The following is an 18,664-nucleotide window of genomic DNA, read 5'->3' as shown; positions in this document are numbered from 1 at the left end:
GTCAAAGGAATGAGTGTTACACCGAGGCCTGTACTCTGGAGCGGGATCGATTTGGAGGTGAAGGGTCCGTCATGGTCTGGGGCGATGTGTCACAGCATCATTGGACTGAGCTTGTTGTCATTGCAGGCAATCTCAACGCTGTGCGTTACAGGGAAGACATCCTCCTCCCTCATGTGGTACCCTTCCTGCAGGCTCATCCTGACCTGACCCTCCAGCATGACAATGCCATCAGCCATACTGCTCGTTCTGTGCGTGATTTCCTGCAAGACGGGAATGTCAGTGTTCTGCCATGGCCAGCGAACAGCCCGGATCTCAATACCATTGAGCACGTCTGGGACCTGTTGGATCGGAGGGTGCGGGCTAGGGCCATTCCGCCCAGAAATGTCCTGGAAGTTGCAAGTGCCTTGGTGGAAGAGTGGGGTAACATCTCACAGCAAGAACTGGCAAATCTGGTGCAGTCCATGAGGAGGAGATGCACTGCAGTACCTAATGCAGCTGGTGGCCACACCAGATACTGACTGTTACTTTTGATTTTGACCCCCCCTCCCCCCTCCCCTTTGTTCAGGGACACATTATTCCATTTCTGTTAGTCACATGTCTGTGGAACTTGTTCAGTTTGTCTCAGTTGTTGAATCTTTTTATATTTATACAAATATTTACACATGTTAAGTTTGCTGAAAATAAACGCAGTTGACAGTGAGAGGACGTTTCTTTTTTTGTTGAATTTAGTTAAAAGATGTCCAGGACTGATGTTCGACCTCCGACGAGCAAAGCCTTGCATCACACAGCCACAACCAGCTGCTCCTGGGGTGCCGGACTGGTGTGTGTTCACACTGCAGGGAGATGACCACCACCAGCAATGCAGAGAGGAAGTGTTGCAGCCAGGAACCACACCAATGTGTCAGCCAGATGGCTCACTTAAATTTGTTGGTTCTCTACAAGACCGTACAACACATGGCCTACTGATGAGGTGGGTATTCACATAACACCTGGGTTAAATAATATTTTTCTTTCAAATACTTACGCTGGGCCTGATTTTAAGTCTGGCACAATGGAACCAATAGAATAAAGTAGTCCCAAAAGTGCAAACACCAACCATCTGTCACTCCAGAGTCAGACAGGCTAATTCAACACTCCAAGTATTTGAAAGGGGGAAAAAAATACTATTTGAACCCAGGTCTGCTACACATTGTTGGTGGGCGACATTTGAGCGCTTTAAGTGTCCGGAGAACCGTAATAAATCCAATCCATTGATTAATTACAGGAGGGAGCTGCTAAAGCTGCCTTACCCTCTGGATGACGAAGATGAAAACATCAGGTTGTTTTGCCACAAAGCCTACAAGCAGTACCTCATGTGGAGGTCCGGCGCCCTGGACGGTGGCGATGGGGGCATCATGCCCAGCTGTTGTGTCAGGAGAATCAGAGACACCTACCCTGATCCTGAAGAGAAATACTTTGGGTTACAGACACCTCAGACTCTTTTTTTAGCGTTATCTCAGACATACCTGTGCCTTATTCTCTTGTAAATGTTCTGAAATGACACATAGTGTAGCTGCTTTAAAAAAGGACAGGAGGATGGAGAATGTTTCACTTTGACAATTGTCCATTCAATCCCCTTGTCTTTGTTTTCCTTAAAGTATTTTGTCACGTATCTGGCTTGTTATTTTCCAATTAGCTATAATGACAGAGAAACCATGACTCTGGAACTTTGTATATATATATATTTTTTTTGTGTGTGTGTTTTACATACTGTATATATCCTGTACATGTTTTTAAAATAATAAACATTATTCACATAACACATTTCTGAGTTGTTTGTCATAGAACATAGAACAAAGTGTGTGCAAAAACATTACATCTACACTCCACTATCTTTTCACAACAAATCAGAATGAAGAAACAATGTATTGTCTGGGGTAATATTATGCTGATTATACCGATGCAAAATATCCCATTGTTCAAGCCCTCTTTCAACCGGAAATCCCACACCTTCAATTGGACTGACACTCAGCAACATCCAATGAGAAGTGTCATAGATACTTGAATGATGCGTGATGTGGCCAATAGGCGCAGGGATAAAGCCGCTTTAGCGGCAGTAGATGTAGAGCTGATTTGCAACCCGCCGAAGGAGATCTGGAGAAGAAGGAAAATGTCTCCTGTCTCACCACGCACCGTTCTAGGATCAGCTTGCTGTTAGGAAAAAGCAACGAGCAAAGTGGTGAGTCGGAAAATCCTCACTACTTGCACTACAATGAAGGTTAGCGGCAACATTTTATTCAACCTGATCGGAATGTGTTGTATTCTATTTTAGATCAGGTCGATTAAGCCTTTCCACAGTGACCCCATTGCGGCCTAGCCAGCCATGTTTAGGTTTTAGACAGACACACAATATTAATGGTTTACTTTTCACAAAACAGAATTGCGAGTGGGCTTCGTGTATAATTGCAATGGTTGCAGTTATAGTATGGACTTGTAACACTTCGGGCCCAATGTACAATCTGAGTAGTTAGCAAGGTACAGTACCGTGTCTGATTTACAAAGGAAGTGGCTGTCCTTGCCATTTACAAGACACTAAACTAGCTAGCTTAATAGCAAAGTCTGGCTAGGTTAGCGCCAAATCAAAGGCGAGGGTGACCAAAAGCTAGAGAAAACAAATGTGACGTCAAAAATGACAAAAAAATGCTCTTATCATAAGACCATGCCATAAAGTGCCTTCAGAAAGTATTCATACTCCTTGACTTTTTCCAAATGTTCTTGTGTTAAAGTGGGATTTAATTGTAATTTTACGTCAACAATCTACACATAATACTCTGTCAAAGTGGAAGAAAAATTATAACATTTTGTAAAAATGAGTCAATACATGTTAGATTCACTTTTAGCAGCGATTACAGCTCCTGAGTCTTTCTGGGTAAGTCTCTTAAGAGCTTACCTGGATTGTGAAACATTTAGCCCATTATTCTTTTCAAAGTTCTTCTAGCTCTGTCAAATTGGTTGTTGATCATTGCTATACAACCGTTTTCAGGGCTTGCCATAGATTTTCAAGCAGATTTAAGTCAAAACTGTAACTCGGCAATTCCGGAACATTCACTGTCTTTTTGGTGAGCAACTCCGGTGTAGATTTGGCCTTGTGTTTTAGGTTATTGTCCTGCTGAAAGGTGAATTAATCTCCCAGTATCTGGTGGAAAGCAGACTGAACCAGGTTTACCGCCATGATTTTGCCTGTGCTTAGCTCCATTTATTTTTTATCCTGATAAACTCCCCAGTCCTTAACGATTACAAGCATAATCATAACACGATGCAGCCACCACTATGCTTGAAAATATGGAGAGTGGTACTCGGTAATGTATTGGATTTGCCCCCAATTTTCTTTTGCTGTATTACTTTAGTACCTTGTTTTAAACAGGATGCATTATTTTGAATACTTTTATTCTGTACAGGCTTCCTTGTTTTCACTCTGTCAATTAGGTTAGTATTGTGACGTTACAATGTCTTTAGTACCTTGTTTTAAACAGGATGCATTATTTTGAATACTTTTATTCTGTACAGGCTTCCTTGTTTTCACTCTGTCAATTAGGTTAGTATTGTGACGTTACAATGTCTTTAGTACCTTGTTTTAAACAGGATGCATTATTTTGAATACTTTTATTCTGTACAGGCTTCCTTGTTTTCACTCTGTCAATTAGGTTAGTATTGTGACGTTACAATGTTGTTGATCTATCCTCAGTTTTCTCCTAGCACAGCCATTACACTCTGTTTTAAAGTCACCATTGGCCTCATGGTGAAATCCCTGACCAGTTTCCTTTCTCTCCAGACATTGAGTTATGAAGGATACCTGTTTCTTTGTAGTGACTGGGTGTATTGATACACCATTCAATTTGTAACTAATAACTTCATCATGCTCAAAAGGATATTCAATGTCTGCTTTTTAAAATGTATTTGTACCCATCTACCAATAGGTGCCCTTCTTTGCGAGTCATTGGAAAACCTACCTGGTCTTTGTGGTTGAATCTGTGTTTGAAATTCACTGGTCGACTGAGCGACCTTACATAATTGTATGTGTTGGGTACAGAGATGAGGTAGTCATTCGAAACCCTGTTAAACACTATTATTGCAAACGTATTATGTGACTTGTTAAGCACATTTTTACTCCTGAACTTAATTAGGCTTGCCATAACGAAGGAGTTTAATACTTATTGACTCAATACTTATCCTATTTAACTATTGCTGTACATATACTATTATTCAGATATACTACATATTCTATCCATATACTGTCCATATAGTCTATACATCCCATCACATTTCTTTCTTTATTCTCCGGACTCTGACATTGCTCATCCTAATATTTCTTAAGTATTCCATTATTTAACTTTTTAGATGTGAATTGTTAGATACTACTGCGCTGTTGAAGCTAGGAACATATGCATTTCGCTACACCCACAGTAACATCTGCTAAATATGTGTATGTGACCAATAAAATTGATTTGAAGAACTTTCAGCTTTTCATTTTTTATTAATTTGTAAAAATGACGAACATAATTCCACTTTAACGTTATGGGGTATTGTGTGTAGCCCCCCCCCCCCCTCAAAAATACATTTAATAAATGTTAAATTCAGGCTATAACACAACAAAATGTGGAAAAAGTCAAGGGGCACTGAAGGGAGGAGACAGGTTAAAGAATGATTTTTAAGCCTTGAGACAATTGGGAAATTGTGTATGTGTGCCATTCAGAGGGTGAATGGGCAAGACAAAAGATTGAAGTGCCTTTGAACGGGGTATGGTAGTAGGTGGCAGGCACATTGGTTTGAGTGTATCAAGAACTGCAACGCTGCTGTTTTTTTTTACACTCAACAGTTCTCCGTGTGTATCAAGAATGGTCCACCACCCAAAGGACATCCAGCCAACTTGACACAACTGTGAGAAGCATTGGAGTCAATATGGGCCAGCATCCCTGTGGAACGTTTTCGACACCTTGTAGTCCATGCACCGACGAGTTGAGGCTGTTCTGGGCGGAAAAGGCGGTGCAACTCAATATTAGGAAGCTGTTCCTAATGTTTTGTACACAGTGTATGTGCCATCATGATGATGATAGTTACTCTGTAGACCACATTGTTTGATGTCAGGTTTTTTTTCTCTGTCTTATAGACTTTACCCTAAACTGACCTTAGCAGTGTGTAAGCACAAACTCATCCTAATCCTGAAGCTGAGACAAATACAGAAAAGTTCAGGAGAAACTCTTCGCACTCCAAAACAGTCACCCGGGAAGTAAAGAGGAAATTACATCCGAGCCGATGGAACCAAATCCCAGCCTGGCGGGGGTGGACTCCCAAGGCAACATGGTGTTTAGAGTGGGGAAACCTGTCATGGGCATCTTCCAAGTCTCCTCAGAACAGACCAACTCTGTGGGACAGGGGGTGTTTCAGCAGACTATGGTCGAGGGGCTGACAGGGTTACCAGGGTTATCCAACCACCCCTCCATGGTGCTGGGGGATGGACAGAGGCAGCAGGGAATGGGGGACGTGAACCAGATGCAAACCCAGATTCAGATCCCGGCAGGCGACACCACCCAGACTCAGACTGGTGCTCCAGACCACAACCACGTACCCCATGTTCCGTTTGCTGAGGTGTCGTCTCTCCTGGACCCCAACATGAAGAGCTCCAAGGCCCGTAAGTATCACAGCCAGAGAAGGAGGGGATTAGGCCAGGGCTGCCCCTCCTACTGGAGACCTCTCATCTTGCAGGATATTCCTGTCCTACTACTCTAACACACCTGATTCTACTATCAGCTACTCCTCGGGACCATGATTAGCTTCACCCCCAGTAGTTCTCCAGGAGGAAGGTTGGCCTTACCTGCTGTAGTATGGAATAAGCGGAAGATTCAACACAATTGTATCATTCATCTATTGTTCCTCTGGTACTAGGTAAGTACCTGATACCCTATGACGAGATCAAGCGTCGTCTGGAGGCTCCAGAGAAGATGTCTCTGCGTTCGCTAGCAGCATACACCAGGGTCAGCCGCGGCCCGGCCAGCAAGAAAACGCTTCAGGAGTCTCTAAATATACTGGGCCTCACTCCTAGTACTACTACTGCTGTATCCTCCTCCTTCTCCAAGCTCACAGAGGGTAAGTGTGTGCGTGTTTGTGTGCGGGCATCTCTCGCGGTTTCTAGATTGTTAAAATGTTGTGTTTTCCAGGTGACACCAAAGCCCTGTGTAACGACATGAAGGACTTTGCCCATGACTACGTGGACTTTGGAAACATGGCCAAGCAGCTTATACCAGAGACTAACACAGTTCAACACTGGTCAAAGGTCATAGAAACCAGGTAATACCAAACCCTCACCCACAACACACCTGGTTAGTGTGGTTACAGCACAGTGTAGTCATGAGTTGACTATGAGCTATGTTTTCTGTACAGTGAGACAAACACTAACACACCTTTGCCCACTCCACCTGGGATAGGAGCCACCTGGAGGCGATGAGGACGTGTTTCCATGACCCGGTCAACAGTGCGTTGTTTGACAACGTGACTCACGGCCTGGGCCTCGGGATGCTCGACACCGCCCTAGACATGATCACCATGGTGATTGACAAACAGATTCGCATCCTGTCCGGCGCCGCTGCAACCGATCCCGTCGACACGGGTCCTCCAATGAGACGCATCCGCCGCCGCCACCGCAAGCCCCGAGACGACGGCAACGACAAACCGCACAGGGCAGTGGGCGGGGTTAAAGGTCAAGGGAAAGGATCGGGGAAGGGCAAAGGGAGGGGCCGAGGCAGGAAGAAGGCGCAGCTGCAGGAGTCCGGAACCCCGGTTGGTGTTGCCATGGATACAACCCAGCAGCAGGATCAAGAGCATCGTCAGCCAGAGGATGTGGAGAGCAGTGTTCTTACACTTGTCTCCGTCGGTTACGAGACCATATCCAGTGGCCTCAACGCCACGGTACAGCTCTGAAGATGTTTAATTGTTGAACAAACAATGCTTGACAGGAGTCAGACTTCGCTGAACATTTCCCCAATGGGGTGGCTGGGAGCAGAACAGTCTTAGTAACGTTGTGATGTGTAGACGTCACTCAGGTCTGGGCTATGGAACCCCAAACATTCAGAGGAAGACCTGTAGAGGACACCGGGGGACGTTCAGGGACGTCACATCATTTTGGTTTAGTATTTTAGTTTAGTTTTTGTGCCGCAGCTGTTGCCTACTGATACACTCAATCAATGTATATGTTTATTTGTTAAGCACAGAGGTGATGATTACAGCTTTATTAAAGTGGAAATCAATTCAAATGACAGAGAAGCGTTGATGTTGAAAAATCTACAATGTAGAAATTAGTCTCAATTCGGGTCTTTGGATAAGGCCGTTCCTTTGTTTGACCTACTCATCTGGCATTGGATAGCCCAGTTGATTTCGATCATGAGTAGACCTCATAGCTCTCTCCACCTCTCCATTACTGTAACATGGGGAACACATTATGCCAGTACTTAGTCAATGATTGTATGTTTATATTGAAACCTGGAGTGCTGAAATACTTGTATTAAAAGCTTTAATTTTCTTAACCAAGGTACATGTATTTCTTTCTAACAGAATCAATGTTGCAGTATGTGATCTATATCACTGAGGGAGTTTGATAAAGCTGAACCGGGGTGCACTGGGATATGGCCTGTGACGTGACCGGGCAAAAGCAGTGAGGGAGGAGCACCCTTCTGAAATCGAATAGTAATCTGTGCTGTCCGGTTATATTGTCAACAAGGCAGCATGGTGCTTCGTTCAAAAACACTCGTCTTTTCCAAACAGTATATGTTTGAATTTAAGCATATATGCATTTTTATCACTGGCAAACACTTTTGCATTAGAAAACATAGAATCTTAAGTCATTAGTCCACGTGCTTGACATGCGTTTGTTTTGAGACAACTTCTCCAAAGGGCTTTAAACGGGGTTCACGCCTGGGAGGCAGGCAGGTTGGTTTTTAAAACCAATCCAGTTTTCACCTGGGCCAGCTTAAACAAATGAAAGTTTATTGGTTGTGTACACAGATTTGCAGGTGTTACAGCAGGTACAGCGAAATGCTTATGTTACTAGCTCCAACAGTGCAGTAGAATGTCTCACAAATACAAATACACAAGCAAACAAAAAATAAACAAGAAATAACAATTCAAAGTATACTGAATAAATATAAACACAACATGCAACAATTTCATAGATTTTACTGAGTTACAGTTCATATAAGGAAATCAGTCAATTGAAATATATTTATTAGGCCCTAATCTATGGATTTCACATGACTGGGAATAAAGATATGCATCTGTTGGTTACAGATACTTAAAAAAATGGTATCTGGTGTGACCACCATTTGCCTTATGCAGCGCAACACATCTCCAGTGGCGATTTTAGCATGTAAATCTTGGTGGGGCAAAAATAAATAAAAGTTGGATGCATACCAGCAAAGCCAATACACAACACAATACACAACACTAAACAATACATTCATTTCACTATCGGTCCGTGCGACATCGGGCCGTGCATTATCATGCTGAAACAAGAGGTGATGGAGGCAGATGAATGGCACGACAATGGGCCTCAGGATCTCGTCACGGTATCTCTGTGCATTCAAATTGCCATCGATAAAATGCAATTGTGTTTGTTGTCCGTAGTTTATGCCTGCACATACCATAACCCCACCGCCACCATGGGGCACTCTGTTCACGATGTTGACATCACAAACCGCTCCCCCACACAACGCCATACACGTGGTCTGAGGTTATGAGGCCGGTTGGACGTACTGCCAAATTCTCTACAATGACGTTGGAGGCGGCTTATGGTAGAGAAATGAACATTACATTCTCTGGCAACAGCTCAAGTGGACATTCCTGCAGTCAGCATGCCAATTACACACTTCCTCAAAACTTGAGACATCTGTGGTATTGTATGTTGTGTGACAAAACTGCACATTTTAAAGTGGCCTTTTATTGTCTCCAGCACAAGGTGCACCTGTGTAATGATCATGCTGTTTAATCAGCTTCTTGATATGCCACACCTGTCAGGTGGATGGATGATCTTGACAAAGGATAAAATGCTCACTAACAGGGATGTAAACAAATGTGTGCACAAAATTTGAGATAAATCTGCTTTTTTTGTGGATGGAACATTTCTGGGATATTTTATTTCAGCTCATGAAACATGATGTAATGTTAAGGCAAAGACTGTAAGGATCTATTTATATTCACTTGGCAGAGATATGGTTGGTTCAGTCGTTGGTTCAGATTCAAGCCAATCACTGTGCAGATCTATTATGCCACACATCGTCAACATGGAGCCCTCAGGTAACATTAGCTAATTTGCATAAATGTACTAGCTAGCGATTGAAAATGCATGCAGGGTTTTTGAGTAACGGAGTAAGTACATTTTAAAGTAACGAATTACATGTAATCTGTTACAAGTAACAAAACAAAAAAATCTTACTGTAGGCCTAATACATTAGGTTACCAGCAAAAATTGTAATCGGATTACAGATACTTCTGAAAAACTAGATGATTACTTTTGAATTCAGAAAGGATGTTTGCGAAAAGAAATGTTTTGACGCCTTACTGTTTTCTCAATGACATTCAAATCAGCATTGAAATAAACGCGCAAATTTGTTCCGCCTGAGCGAATCTGACCACAAGTCAAAGATCTCTATGATTCAAAATCCAAAAGGCACTTGCACATCTGAGCTATCTTTGTTGCAGGTGCATGGTAACAGTTGAATAAGATGAGAAAAAAGACGAAACCTGCACACTGCTCTTGATAGTATCACTGCTCTTTATTAAGCTTTAGGTATCGGCAACAAGGCCTTCGTCAGAGCTTTTGTGGGTGTTTATAATTTGCACCCTTATGTAGACATTTCTCCACCCACATCCGTTCAATGAATCGAATGGGTTTGGAGTCGAGAGAAAGTAAGCAAATATAATAATAATAATGTGCATTTCAGTATTCTAAAAAAGTGTGTACATAAAACGCATTAAACAAGTCTGTAAAAACACAATGAGGACATCTACCTACCAAGTAAGCTTTCATAAATCATTGGGCACAGCGCAAGAAGAAACGCCAGAGTAATCTGAAATCAAGTGGTAGCATTAATTCATGTTCACATTTACAACATAACATGCATGGGCATTTCATCATTAAGACTTTTTGGGAATAATGTCTGGAGGGTGAAAATCCAAAAACATTCTCTTTTGCTCAGATAATTATTTATTTCACCTCCCCTGTCTGATATTTGACTTTCTCTATGCCACAGTATCTAAAGGAATAAATGTAATGTTTTTAAAATGTAGTGTGACTGGATAATCGCTGTCGTTTCTCCTGATTGAACTTTTATGTTCACTAATTCTCTGTTTGAGAGAGCGGGTGGTTTTACCGACATAACAGAGCCCACATGGACATTTAATAATGTAAATAACATGGGTGGTGGAACACGTAATAATGTCATTTATTTGGAACCGTTTTTCTGTATGTGGGTGGCAGAAATATTCACACTTCATCATATTGTTGAACTGTACGCAACCTCTGCATTTATAGCTACCATTCGGAAGAGGGCGTAAAAGAGCCTGGCTCTATGATGACACACCAAATGTGTTTGATGGATCGCGGGAAAAGAGGAGGAATAGGCTTGTAGGCTACAGTCCAAGATATGTCTTCCGGTGGTGTGACTGAATAAACGCTTGGAGGTAATGGGGACAGCAGTAGTGTAGCTTACAGGCAATATGGATACAGAGTGCGAAATACACTATGACATTCGGGGGTCTCTGCGCATGCACACATTTTTTTTGTGGGCCTAATAATGACATAATTTAAATGCAAAACATGATTACCTTTTACATGCCACATTAAAAGGTAATCGTTTTTTGCTTTTTAAAGTAACACAACCAGTCATGATATTTTCATCTGATTGTCAAACAAATCACTTCAAAAAGTAGGCATGTTCGTCCGCTCCAAAATAATTCCATCATCCAAACTGCATGTATACTCAACGCCATTTGATGAATGGAAATATACATCTGTTACAGTGTGCCTAATGACATTCAGCGATTGCCATTGATTAGGCCTACATTAATTGATGCGTCTTGCTGAACATTTTTCATTTTTTTGTAACCTGAAAAGTCGCAACACCTGAAATGGGGCTGAAACTGTCCTAGGGAAAAGGAGATGGTAACCCTAACACACACGGTTTACTAGACTAGGCTACAATGTGTATTTCCATGAACTTCAAATAGGCCTACCGGTGATGTAGCCTGGTGTTAAAATAATTGGTGGGTAAACTCTCCCTATGCTTTCAAAATAAAATTAAAGTTGAGTGAAGGGCGTTTATTTGCGTTACCCTCCAGTAGGCTTACACCACTGCTGGTATCCTACCCTCTCAGCCAAAGCAATTTTAAACACATGAAGACACGCAGAATAGGTAGCATGCAGTCAAAGGCCAAATACATGAGTTGAATCAAAACATGTTTTACACCCTAGTTCATAAGTTGTCCATAATTCATGAGTTAATGCTTTGTCTTCACAGATCCTGTGACATAAAACACTACTTTTCTTTCCTTATCTGTTGGGCGGCAACAATGTCATACTCTTTATGACCAGACATTATCACATAGATGGCCAACACATAAAGCGACAGAGGGGCGCTGTTTCGCTCGACTCAGATGCTTTCAAGTGAGATACAAATGATGAAAACACAGAGAGACGAAAGATCAATTATTTGATATGCTTTTTATGTCTCTGTGTGTGTAGGCCATCTATCTGGTGCTGTCTGGTCATAAAGAGTATGACATTGTTGCCGCCCCTAGCATTGAATGCACAGGAAGCCAGCAAGCATTTCGCCTCCCTTGATAACATTTTTTTATAACAGTAATCGTCAATCAAATTATAATGCCCTTTTAATGTAAGCGCTGGGGGGAGTTTTGGCCTTCCATGATGACATCACTATGTGGTAAATTAGTTAATAGATCAATAACAGAGATATTTCCAAATCTTTGCCAATAACAGCTCATTTTCACTTTTCCTCTTCCCACTCAAACCACTCCCAGACAGTCCTAGCAAAATTCTTGATTGAGAAATTGCTCTTTGCTAAGTAGCTATTTTTCTTTATTTTTGACCATTTTAATTGAAAGACACAGTAAGATACTTAATTGTTATCCAGAAATGATTTGATATTGAGATAAAAGTGGCTGCATTGGACCTTTAAACCACAACTATGTGAGAAAATCTGTTTTGTAAATACAAAATATACAACTTTCTTTTTGTAGGGTTTGTCAAATCATTTATACAAGCGTGTTCCTGTAAGTGCTTGTCATGTGTGCTCCCTCTCCGGCCTCTAGGTCACCAGGCTGGTCGTTATGGCGCACACCTGTCACCATCGTTACGCTCACCTGGACTCCATCACATCCCTGATTACCTTCCATATATATATATATATATATATATATATGTCACTCCCTTTGGTTCCTTCCCCAGGTGTCATTGTTTCTGTTTCTTGTCTGTGTGGTGTTCCTTGTTTTGTATTGTGTTTTGTTCATTTATTAAATTATTTACTCCCTGAACTTGCTTCCTGACTCCCAGCGCACTCATTACAGTGGTCAGTTACCACAGAAACTACAAGGAAGTTGTAGTTTTATTTATTGTGAAAGACTTCCGTGAAAAATGTTGACAATTAAATAAATGATCTTACTGTGTGTGTGTGTGTGTGTGTGTGTGTGTGTTATGTGGGCTTGCCTAGTCCATGCCACTGTTTGACCAGTTCATTGGGTGTATTGACCATGTCAGTCCAGTGCTGAAGCTGAGGCCCCCTGGCATACATGAATGGCCCCAGCACCACCACACCTACTGGGGTAAGGCCTGATACAATCAGCTCCAAGATCAGACAGGTCTGGTCGAGCTGAGCGGGGCGGAGCTTAAAGGTCATCTTGTGGTTGAAGCCATGTTCAGCGCCACTACTAACCACAGGCGTCCGTCTGGATTTCACTACCCGAGTGTGGATCTGTAGGCTCACCTGGAAACACACGCCTGAAAACAGAATATACACAATCACACTTGAGAACACACCCGATAACAGAACACACACACATTTATGCAGACACACACACTCACCTGTGTCAGTGTGTATCTGCAGGCTGCGTGCTCTCAGTATGACCACAGTGAGGCGTTGTAGAGACGGACTGTAGTTCAGAGACACCTGAATATCACCAAGACCTGAACACTGACAGAGAGAAAAAAAATAGAGATACAAACTGCAGGTTGTGTGTGTGAGATTGTGTGCACGCACGTTTGCATGTGTGTGTGTGTACCTGCATTTCGTCCTTAGTCTCTAGGTCTCTCCAGAGCAGCCTGCCCCCCTCCCCCAGCTCCCCTTCAATAGGGAACAGAACCCTGCCCACCGCATGGTGTCTGCCCCCCCGATCCACACTCAACACGTACACACTGAGCACACTCTCAGATACACACACACCCGATACCTGGAGAGAGAGAGAGAGAGCGAGAGAGTGTGGGGGGTGAGTTTTTCTAGTGGGAGTAAAAGCAACCAATTTAGTGTGTTTCTGTGTGTACCTGGAACACAAAGCTGTCGTTGAACTCGGGGTCGCGGCCCCTGCATCGGGCCCTGGCTTTGTGTCGGCGACGGTCGTCAGGGAGAAGTCGCAGATCTGCCAGTGTGTCGTTACTATAGAAACATGTTGGCAAGTTGCTCAGGCGGAGCAGCGAGACATAAAGCTGTTCGTTGTCATGGCGATAGGCCACTGAGAAGCACAGTCGCACGGCGCGACCAGGGGGGGGTGACACCTCACTGACATCAGGGACCCAGTACAGACTTGCCCTTACACTACCTACTGGATACCAGCCTAGAGAGGAAGAAGTAGCACAAAGTAGCACAATTAGTGGGAGTGGGTGAGATGCGAGACATACAGACAGTGTTGCCGCCCCCTCCCCCCTCCTAACCTACTCCCTACTGTGAGAGATCCACGATGGGTGCTGCTGAGGTCCTTCCGTCCCTCTTTCTCCCCCTCCTCGCTCCTGAGAGTTGGTTTAAATCGGGGTGGCAGGAAGAATGGGATCTCATCTGGCCTATCACAGAGAGAGGCACAGGAAATTATCATAACATCTACAAATTACACAGTGGCTTTGGTCATGTTCCTATGCTCAGACGTTGCCGACGCATCCCAGACCTATTTTAGGTATCAGCTAACCACTATGTTATAGCAATCTGGTGCCTGACGGCACAGTCGATGACGTGACACACAACCATTGGTTAATGCATGCAACGTCTGAGCAGGGGAACACGACCATTATCTAACATATTGCTCTCTTTCTTTACACACATATAGGTTGTGTTCCCCTGCTCAGATGCTGCATGCATCAACTAATGGTTGCGTGCCACGTCATCGACTGTGTTGTCGACTGACAGATTGCTATAACATATGATGTGGTTAGCGGATACTAAAAATACTTATCAGGTGTTGTAAGATCTGGCATGCGTCAGCAACGCCTGGGCAGAGGAACACACTCCTACACACACACACGCACACATTTAGAGGCTGTGACCTGACACTCACCTGTACCTGGGTCTCTGATTGGTCAGGAGAATTGGAGTGGTGCACGCTGGGAAGGGGGCTATCATGGTGACCATTTCCTGGTATCGTCTTTGGCCGCACCTCCTCCACAGGAAGTAGACAGATACACCAATCAGAAGCAAGAGGAAGAGTCCCAAAGACAGACCAACAGCCAATAACATTGTTGGATCTGAAATACAGTGCCTTCAGAAAGCATTCATACCCCTGAATTTAAAATGGATTCAATTAATTTTCTTTCTCACCCATCTACACACAATACCCCACAATGACAAAGTGAAAACAAGTTCAGACATTTTTGCCAATTTATTTAAATAAAATACAAAAATATCTCATTTACATAAGTATTCACACCCCTGAGTCAATGCTTTGTAGAAGCACCTTTGGATTTGGGGATTTTCTCCCATTCTTCCTTGCAGATTTTCTTCAAGTCTTTCCACAGATTTACAATGGGATTCATCTGGGCTTTGGCTGGGCCACTCAATGATTTACACCTTCTTGTTCTAAAGCCATTCCAGCATTGCCTTGGGTGTATGCTTGGAGTCATTGTCCTGTTGGAACATAAATCTTCGCCCTAGTCTAAGGTAGTTTGCACTCTGAAGCAGGTTTTCATCAAGGATTCGCCTGCATTTGGCTCCATTCATTGTTCCAACTATCCCTATCAGTCTCCCAGTCCCTGCCGCTGAAAAGCATCCCCATAGCATGATGCTGCCTCCACCTGCTTCACGGTAGGGCAGGTGTTAGACGGCTGATGAGCTGTGCCTGGTTTTCTCCAGACATCGCGCTTTGCATTGATGCCAAAGAGTTACATTTGTTTCATCAGCACACAGAATAATTTGCCATATGCTCACATAGTCTTTCACGTGGATTTTTGCAAACTCCAGGCTTGCTGTCGTGCCTTTTTCTCAGGAGTGGATTCCGTCCGACCACTCTCCCATAAAGCCCAGATTGGTGAAATGCTGTAGAGACTGTTGTCCTTCTGGCAGGTTCTTCCATGTCAGCCAAAGAACTCTGTAGTTCTGTCAGAGTGATCATTGGGTTCTTTGTCACCTCCCCGACCAAGGTCCTTCTTGCCTGGTTGCTTACTTTGGTCGGCCAGACGGCCAGCTCTAAGCAGTCTGGGTAGTCCCACGTTTTTATTTCCCAATGATGAAGACCACTGTGCTCTTAGAAACATTCAACACAATTGTTTTATACCCTTCCCCAGACATATGCCTCATCACAATTCTATCTCAGAGATCTACAGACAGTTTCTTGGACTTCATGGTCTAGTTTCTGCTCTGACATGCACTGTCAACTGTGGGACCTTCTATAGACAGGTGTTTCTTTCTAAATCATGTTCAAACAACTAAATTGGCCACAGGTGGACTCCAATCAAGTTGTAGCGACGTCGCAAGAATGATCAAAGGAAATTGAATGCACCTGAGCTCAATTTGGAGTGTCATAGCAAAGAGCTGTGAATACTTATGTAAATTAGATATTTCTGTATTTCATTTTCAACAAATTTGGTAAAAAATATCTAAAAATATGTTTTCACTAAGTCATTATGGGATATTGTATGTAGATGGTTGAGAATTCATTTTTTATATTTTTTATCCATGTTGAATTCAGACTGTAACACAGAATAATCTGCTGCCAATGACTGGAACAAATTGCAAAAACTTCGCTGAAGTTGGAGACTTATATCTCCCTCACTAACTTTAAACATCAGCTATCTGAGCAGCCGATCACTGCAGCTGTACACAGCCCATCTGTTAATAGCCCATCCAATCTACCTACCCATCCCCATATTGTTTTAATTTACTTTTTTGCTCTTTTGCACACCAGTATTCCTACTTGCACATCATCATCTGCACATCTATCACTCCAGTGTTGATTTGCTATATTGTAATTACTTCGCCACTATGGCCTATTTATTGCCTTACCTCCTCACGCCATTTGCACACACTGTATATAGACTTTTTTTCTATTGTGTTATTGACTGTACGTTTGTTCATTACTTGTGTAACTCTGTGTTGTTGTATGTGTCAAACTGCTTTGCTTTATCTTGGCCAGGTCGCAGTTGTAAATGAGAACTTGTTCTCAACTTGCCTACCTGGTTAGATAGATAAAGGTTAAATTTTTAAAAAATGATACAAAAATAAGTCAAGGGGTATGAACACTTTCTGAGTTTTATGTCTGTTTGCCTGTCAATCTCCTCTGCTTGGCAGAATTCTGCACAATAATATAAGTTGTACTCTTCACATCTATAAACAATTATTTCTGAGTAAAAAAGTTAACTTCAGATGAAGTTGAAGGGAAGGAAACAGAGGATGAATTGGGTTCTCTCCAGTATTTTTACTCACCAGCCATGTCTCTCTCCCTTCGTTTCTTGACCCTTCAGTCATTACACTGTCATTACACTCCACATTATTCCTCTCTTTCTCCTTCGCTCTTTGTCCCTCCTACAGATGATATAGGTTCAGGTAGGAATAAGTTGAATATAAATCGAGGTAGTATTCCAGTGTATTCCAATACACAGTTCCAGTCTGGAAACCAGATGGTATTGAATGTAATATACAGCTGTTGCCTTCCCACCCCTAGCTTCAGGACTCTGGGCCTCACAGACTCAAGGCCACACACGCGCACACGCACACACACACACACACACACACACACACACACACACACACACACACACACACACACACACACACACACACACACACACACACACACACACACACACACACACACAAACACACACACAGCCTATATACACACAGGCAACACCATTTTAACCCATTCAGTAAATTCATGTAATTTTTATTTGGGCCATGGGGAAAATGTTTAACTTTTCACCTGAGCAATAGTCATTGCACACAAACCTGCACTCATGCACCAACACACTGAATCTCTGCACAGGGATTGGTCAGTCTGAGAGAGCAGAGCTACAGCTAATGAGATGACAAGATGCTTATCCTTAGGGCTAAGACTAACGCTACAGCTAACACACATGCGCACACACACACACACACACTTAGCCACCTGGCCTACATCTTGGGGTCAGAGAGAGAGAGAGCACGAGAGAGTTACAGAGCGAGACAGAGAAAGAGAGGAAAGGATAGAATGAGTGTGAGAGAGAGAGGAAGGGAATGTGAACAGAGTTTCTGAAAGAGTGTAATAGAAGAATAGAGCAAGAGAGCAACATTGAGAGAGGAGACTTTAAGTGAGGGCTCATCGTGGACTTAGTACTGATCGGGGGGTGAAAAGGAGTTGGTGTTGGAATGTAGAGTCTGCTGTCAGTTGTGGAGGAGAAAAGGAGTTGAGTACAACATGTGCACTTATTATAAAGGTAAGAAACAATACTGGACCTGTGTGGGTGCGTGGGTGCATCCTAGTGTTGGGAAAGAGTAAGTGTTCATGAGTACAGTGTCAGTTTCCGGGACCCAGATTAAACCTACTCCTAGGAATAGGTTTATTCTGGGTGTGGGAAACCGGCTCATAGCATTTCTAAATTGAGTTCAGCTTGGGCAAGAGAGACATGGGAGAGAAGGGACGTGGCGTTCAGCAAGGAGTCTGATTGAGTTTCCCAAAGCTTCTCAGCCATCTGCAGGGTTTAACAGACTCACACACAGACGCACGCACACACACGCACGCACGCACGCACGCACGCACGCACGCACGCACGCACGCACGCACACACACACACACACACACACACACACACACACACACACACACACACACACACACACACACACACACACACACACACACACACACACACACACACACACACACATAGGACGCACACTCAGATAGCGTGGGTGTGTGGCTTTGTGTTTTCTTTTAATTCTCATTGCTAACTCAATAATAGGATTCAAAGAGCTAAATTTACTCTAATTGTTTCCCAGGAGTCTATTATTGTTCTCCTCTTTATTCTCTCTTTCTTTGTCTCTCCCTCCATTGAAGGGAGAGAGAGTAAGAGAACGGAAAGAAGGGAGTCGAGAGACAGAAGGGAGGAAGATTGAGGAATTGGTCACCTGTGAGGGCTGAAGGCTCTCTTAACTTTAGCTCAATCCCACGT

General features: G+C 43.1%; 2 protein-coding genes and 1 long non-coding RNA gene across 4 annotated transcripts; 2 read left to right on the top strand and 1 right to left on the bottom strand.

The window, feature by feature from the left end:
* Nucleotides 1-695: 695 nt before the first annotated feature.
* Nucleotides 696-1,803, top strand: LOC139580853 (uncharacterized). Its single transcript, XR_011676108.1, has 2 exons — nucleotides 696-970; nucleotides 1,265-1,803. It is a non-coding gene; the product is annotated as an uncharacterized lncRNA (long non-coding RNA).
* A 284-nt stretch (nucleotides 1,804-2,087) lies between these two features.
* On the top strand, nucleotides 2,088-7,556 carry LOC139580852 (uncharacterized). Of its 2 annotated transcripts, none has more exons than XM_071409918.1 (5): nucleotides 2,088-2,218; nucleotides 5,147-5,668; nucleotides 5,923-6,123; nucleotides 6,195-6,324; nucleotides 6,462-7,556. In XM_071409918.1, exons 2-5 carry the CDS (start codon nucleotides 5,293-5,295, stop codon nucleotides 6,952-6,954), a joined length of 1,200 nt encoding a protein of 399 aa, XP_071266019.1. In that variant the 5' UTR covers nucleotides 2,088-2,218; nucleotides 5,147-5,292; the 3' UTR covers nucleotides 6,955-7,556. The 2 variants fall into 2 exon arrangements, with proteins under 2 accessions (XP_071266019.1, XP_071266020.1); XM_071409919.1 differs by having other exon boundaries at nucleotides 2,104-2,257.
* Nucleotides 7,557-11,775: 4,219 nt separating this feature from the next.
* Nucleotides 11,776-14,184, bottom strand: syt15 (synaptotagmin XV). Its single transcript, XM_071409917.1, has 5 exons — nucleotides 13,971-14,184; nucleotides 13,580-13,869; nucleotides 13,321-13,488; nucleotides 13,124-13,232; nucleotides 11,776-13,039 (listed from the first exon to the last, which is right to left on the bottom strand). Exons 1-5 carry the CDS (start codon nucleotides 14,122-14,124, stop codon nucleotides 12,735-12,737), a joined length of 1,026 nt encoding a protein of 341 aa, XP_071266018.1. The 5' UTR covers nucleotides 14,125-14,184; the 3' UTR covers nucleotides 11,776-12,734.
* Between the last annotated feature and the right edge of the window lie 4,480 nt (nucleotides 14,185-18,664).

This window comes from Salvelinus alpinus, chromosome 7, assembly GCF_045679555.1.
Source record: "Salvelinus alpinus chromosome 7, SLU_Salpinus.1, whole genome shotgun sequence".
Lineage (NCBI taxonomy): Eukaryota > Metazoa > Chordata > Actinopteri > Salmoniformes > Salmonidae > Salvelinus > Salvelinus alpinus.
Note: the sequence above shows the minus strand (reverse complement) of the source record. Positions and strands in the feature narration are given on the sequence as shown.

What these genes read in the sequence shown, in the direction of transcription:
- LOC139580852 (XM_071409918.1), top strand. Translation starts at nt 5,293, where the DNA reads ATGGAACCAAATCCCAGCCTGGCGGGGGTGGACTCCCAAGGCAACATG. An exon ending in CTTCTCCAAGCTCACAGAGG is followed by an intron (nt 6,124 to 6,194) that starts GTAAGTGTGTGC and finishes TGTGTTTTCCAG; the next exon opens with GTGACACCAAAGCCCTGTGT. An exon ending in TCAAAGGTCATAGAAACCAG is followed by an intron (nt 6,325 to 6,461) that starts GTAATACCAAAC and finishes CACCTGGGATAG; the next exon opens with GAGCCACCTGGAGGCGATGA.
- syt15 (XM_071409917.1), bottom strand. Translation starts at nt 14,124, where the DNA reads ATGATAATTTCCTGTGCCTCTCTCTGTGATAGGCCAGATGAGATCCCA. An exon ending in TGGATCTCTCACAGTAGGGA is followed by an intron (nt 13,870 to 13,970) that starts GTAGGTTAGGAG and finishes CTTCCTCTCTAG; the next exon opens with GCTGGTATCCAGTAGGTAGT. An exon ending in AGACTAAGGACGAAATGCAG is followed by an intron (nt 13,233 to 13,320) that starts GTACACACACAC and finishes TCTCTCTGTCAG; the next exon opens with TGTTCAGGTCTTGGTGATAT.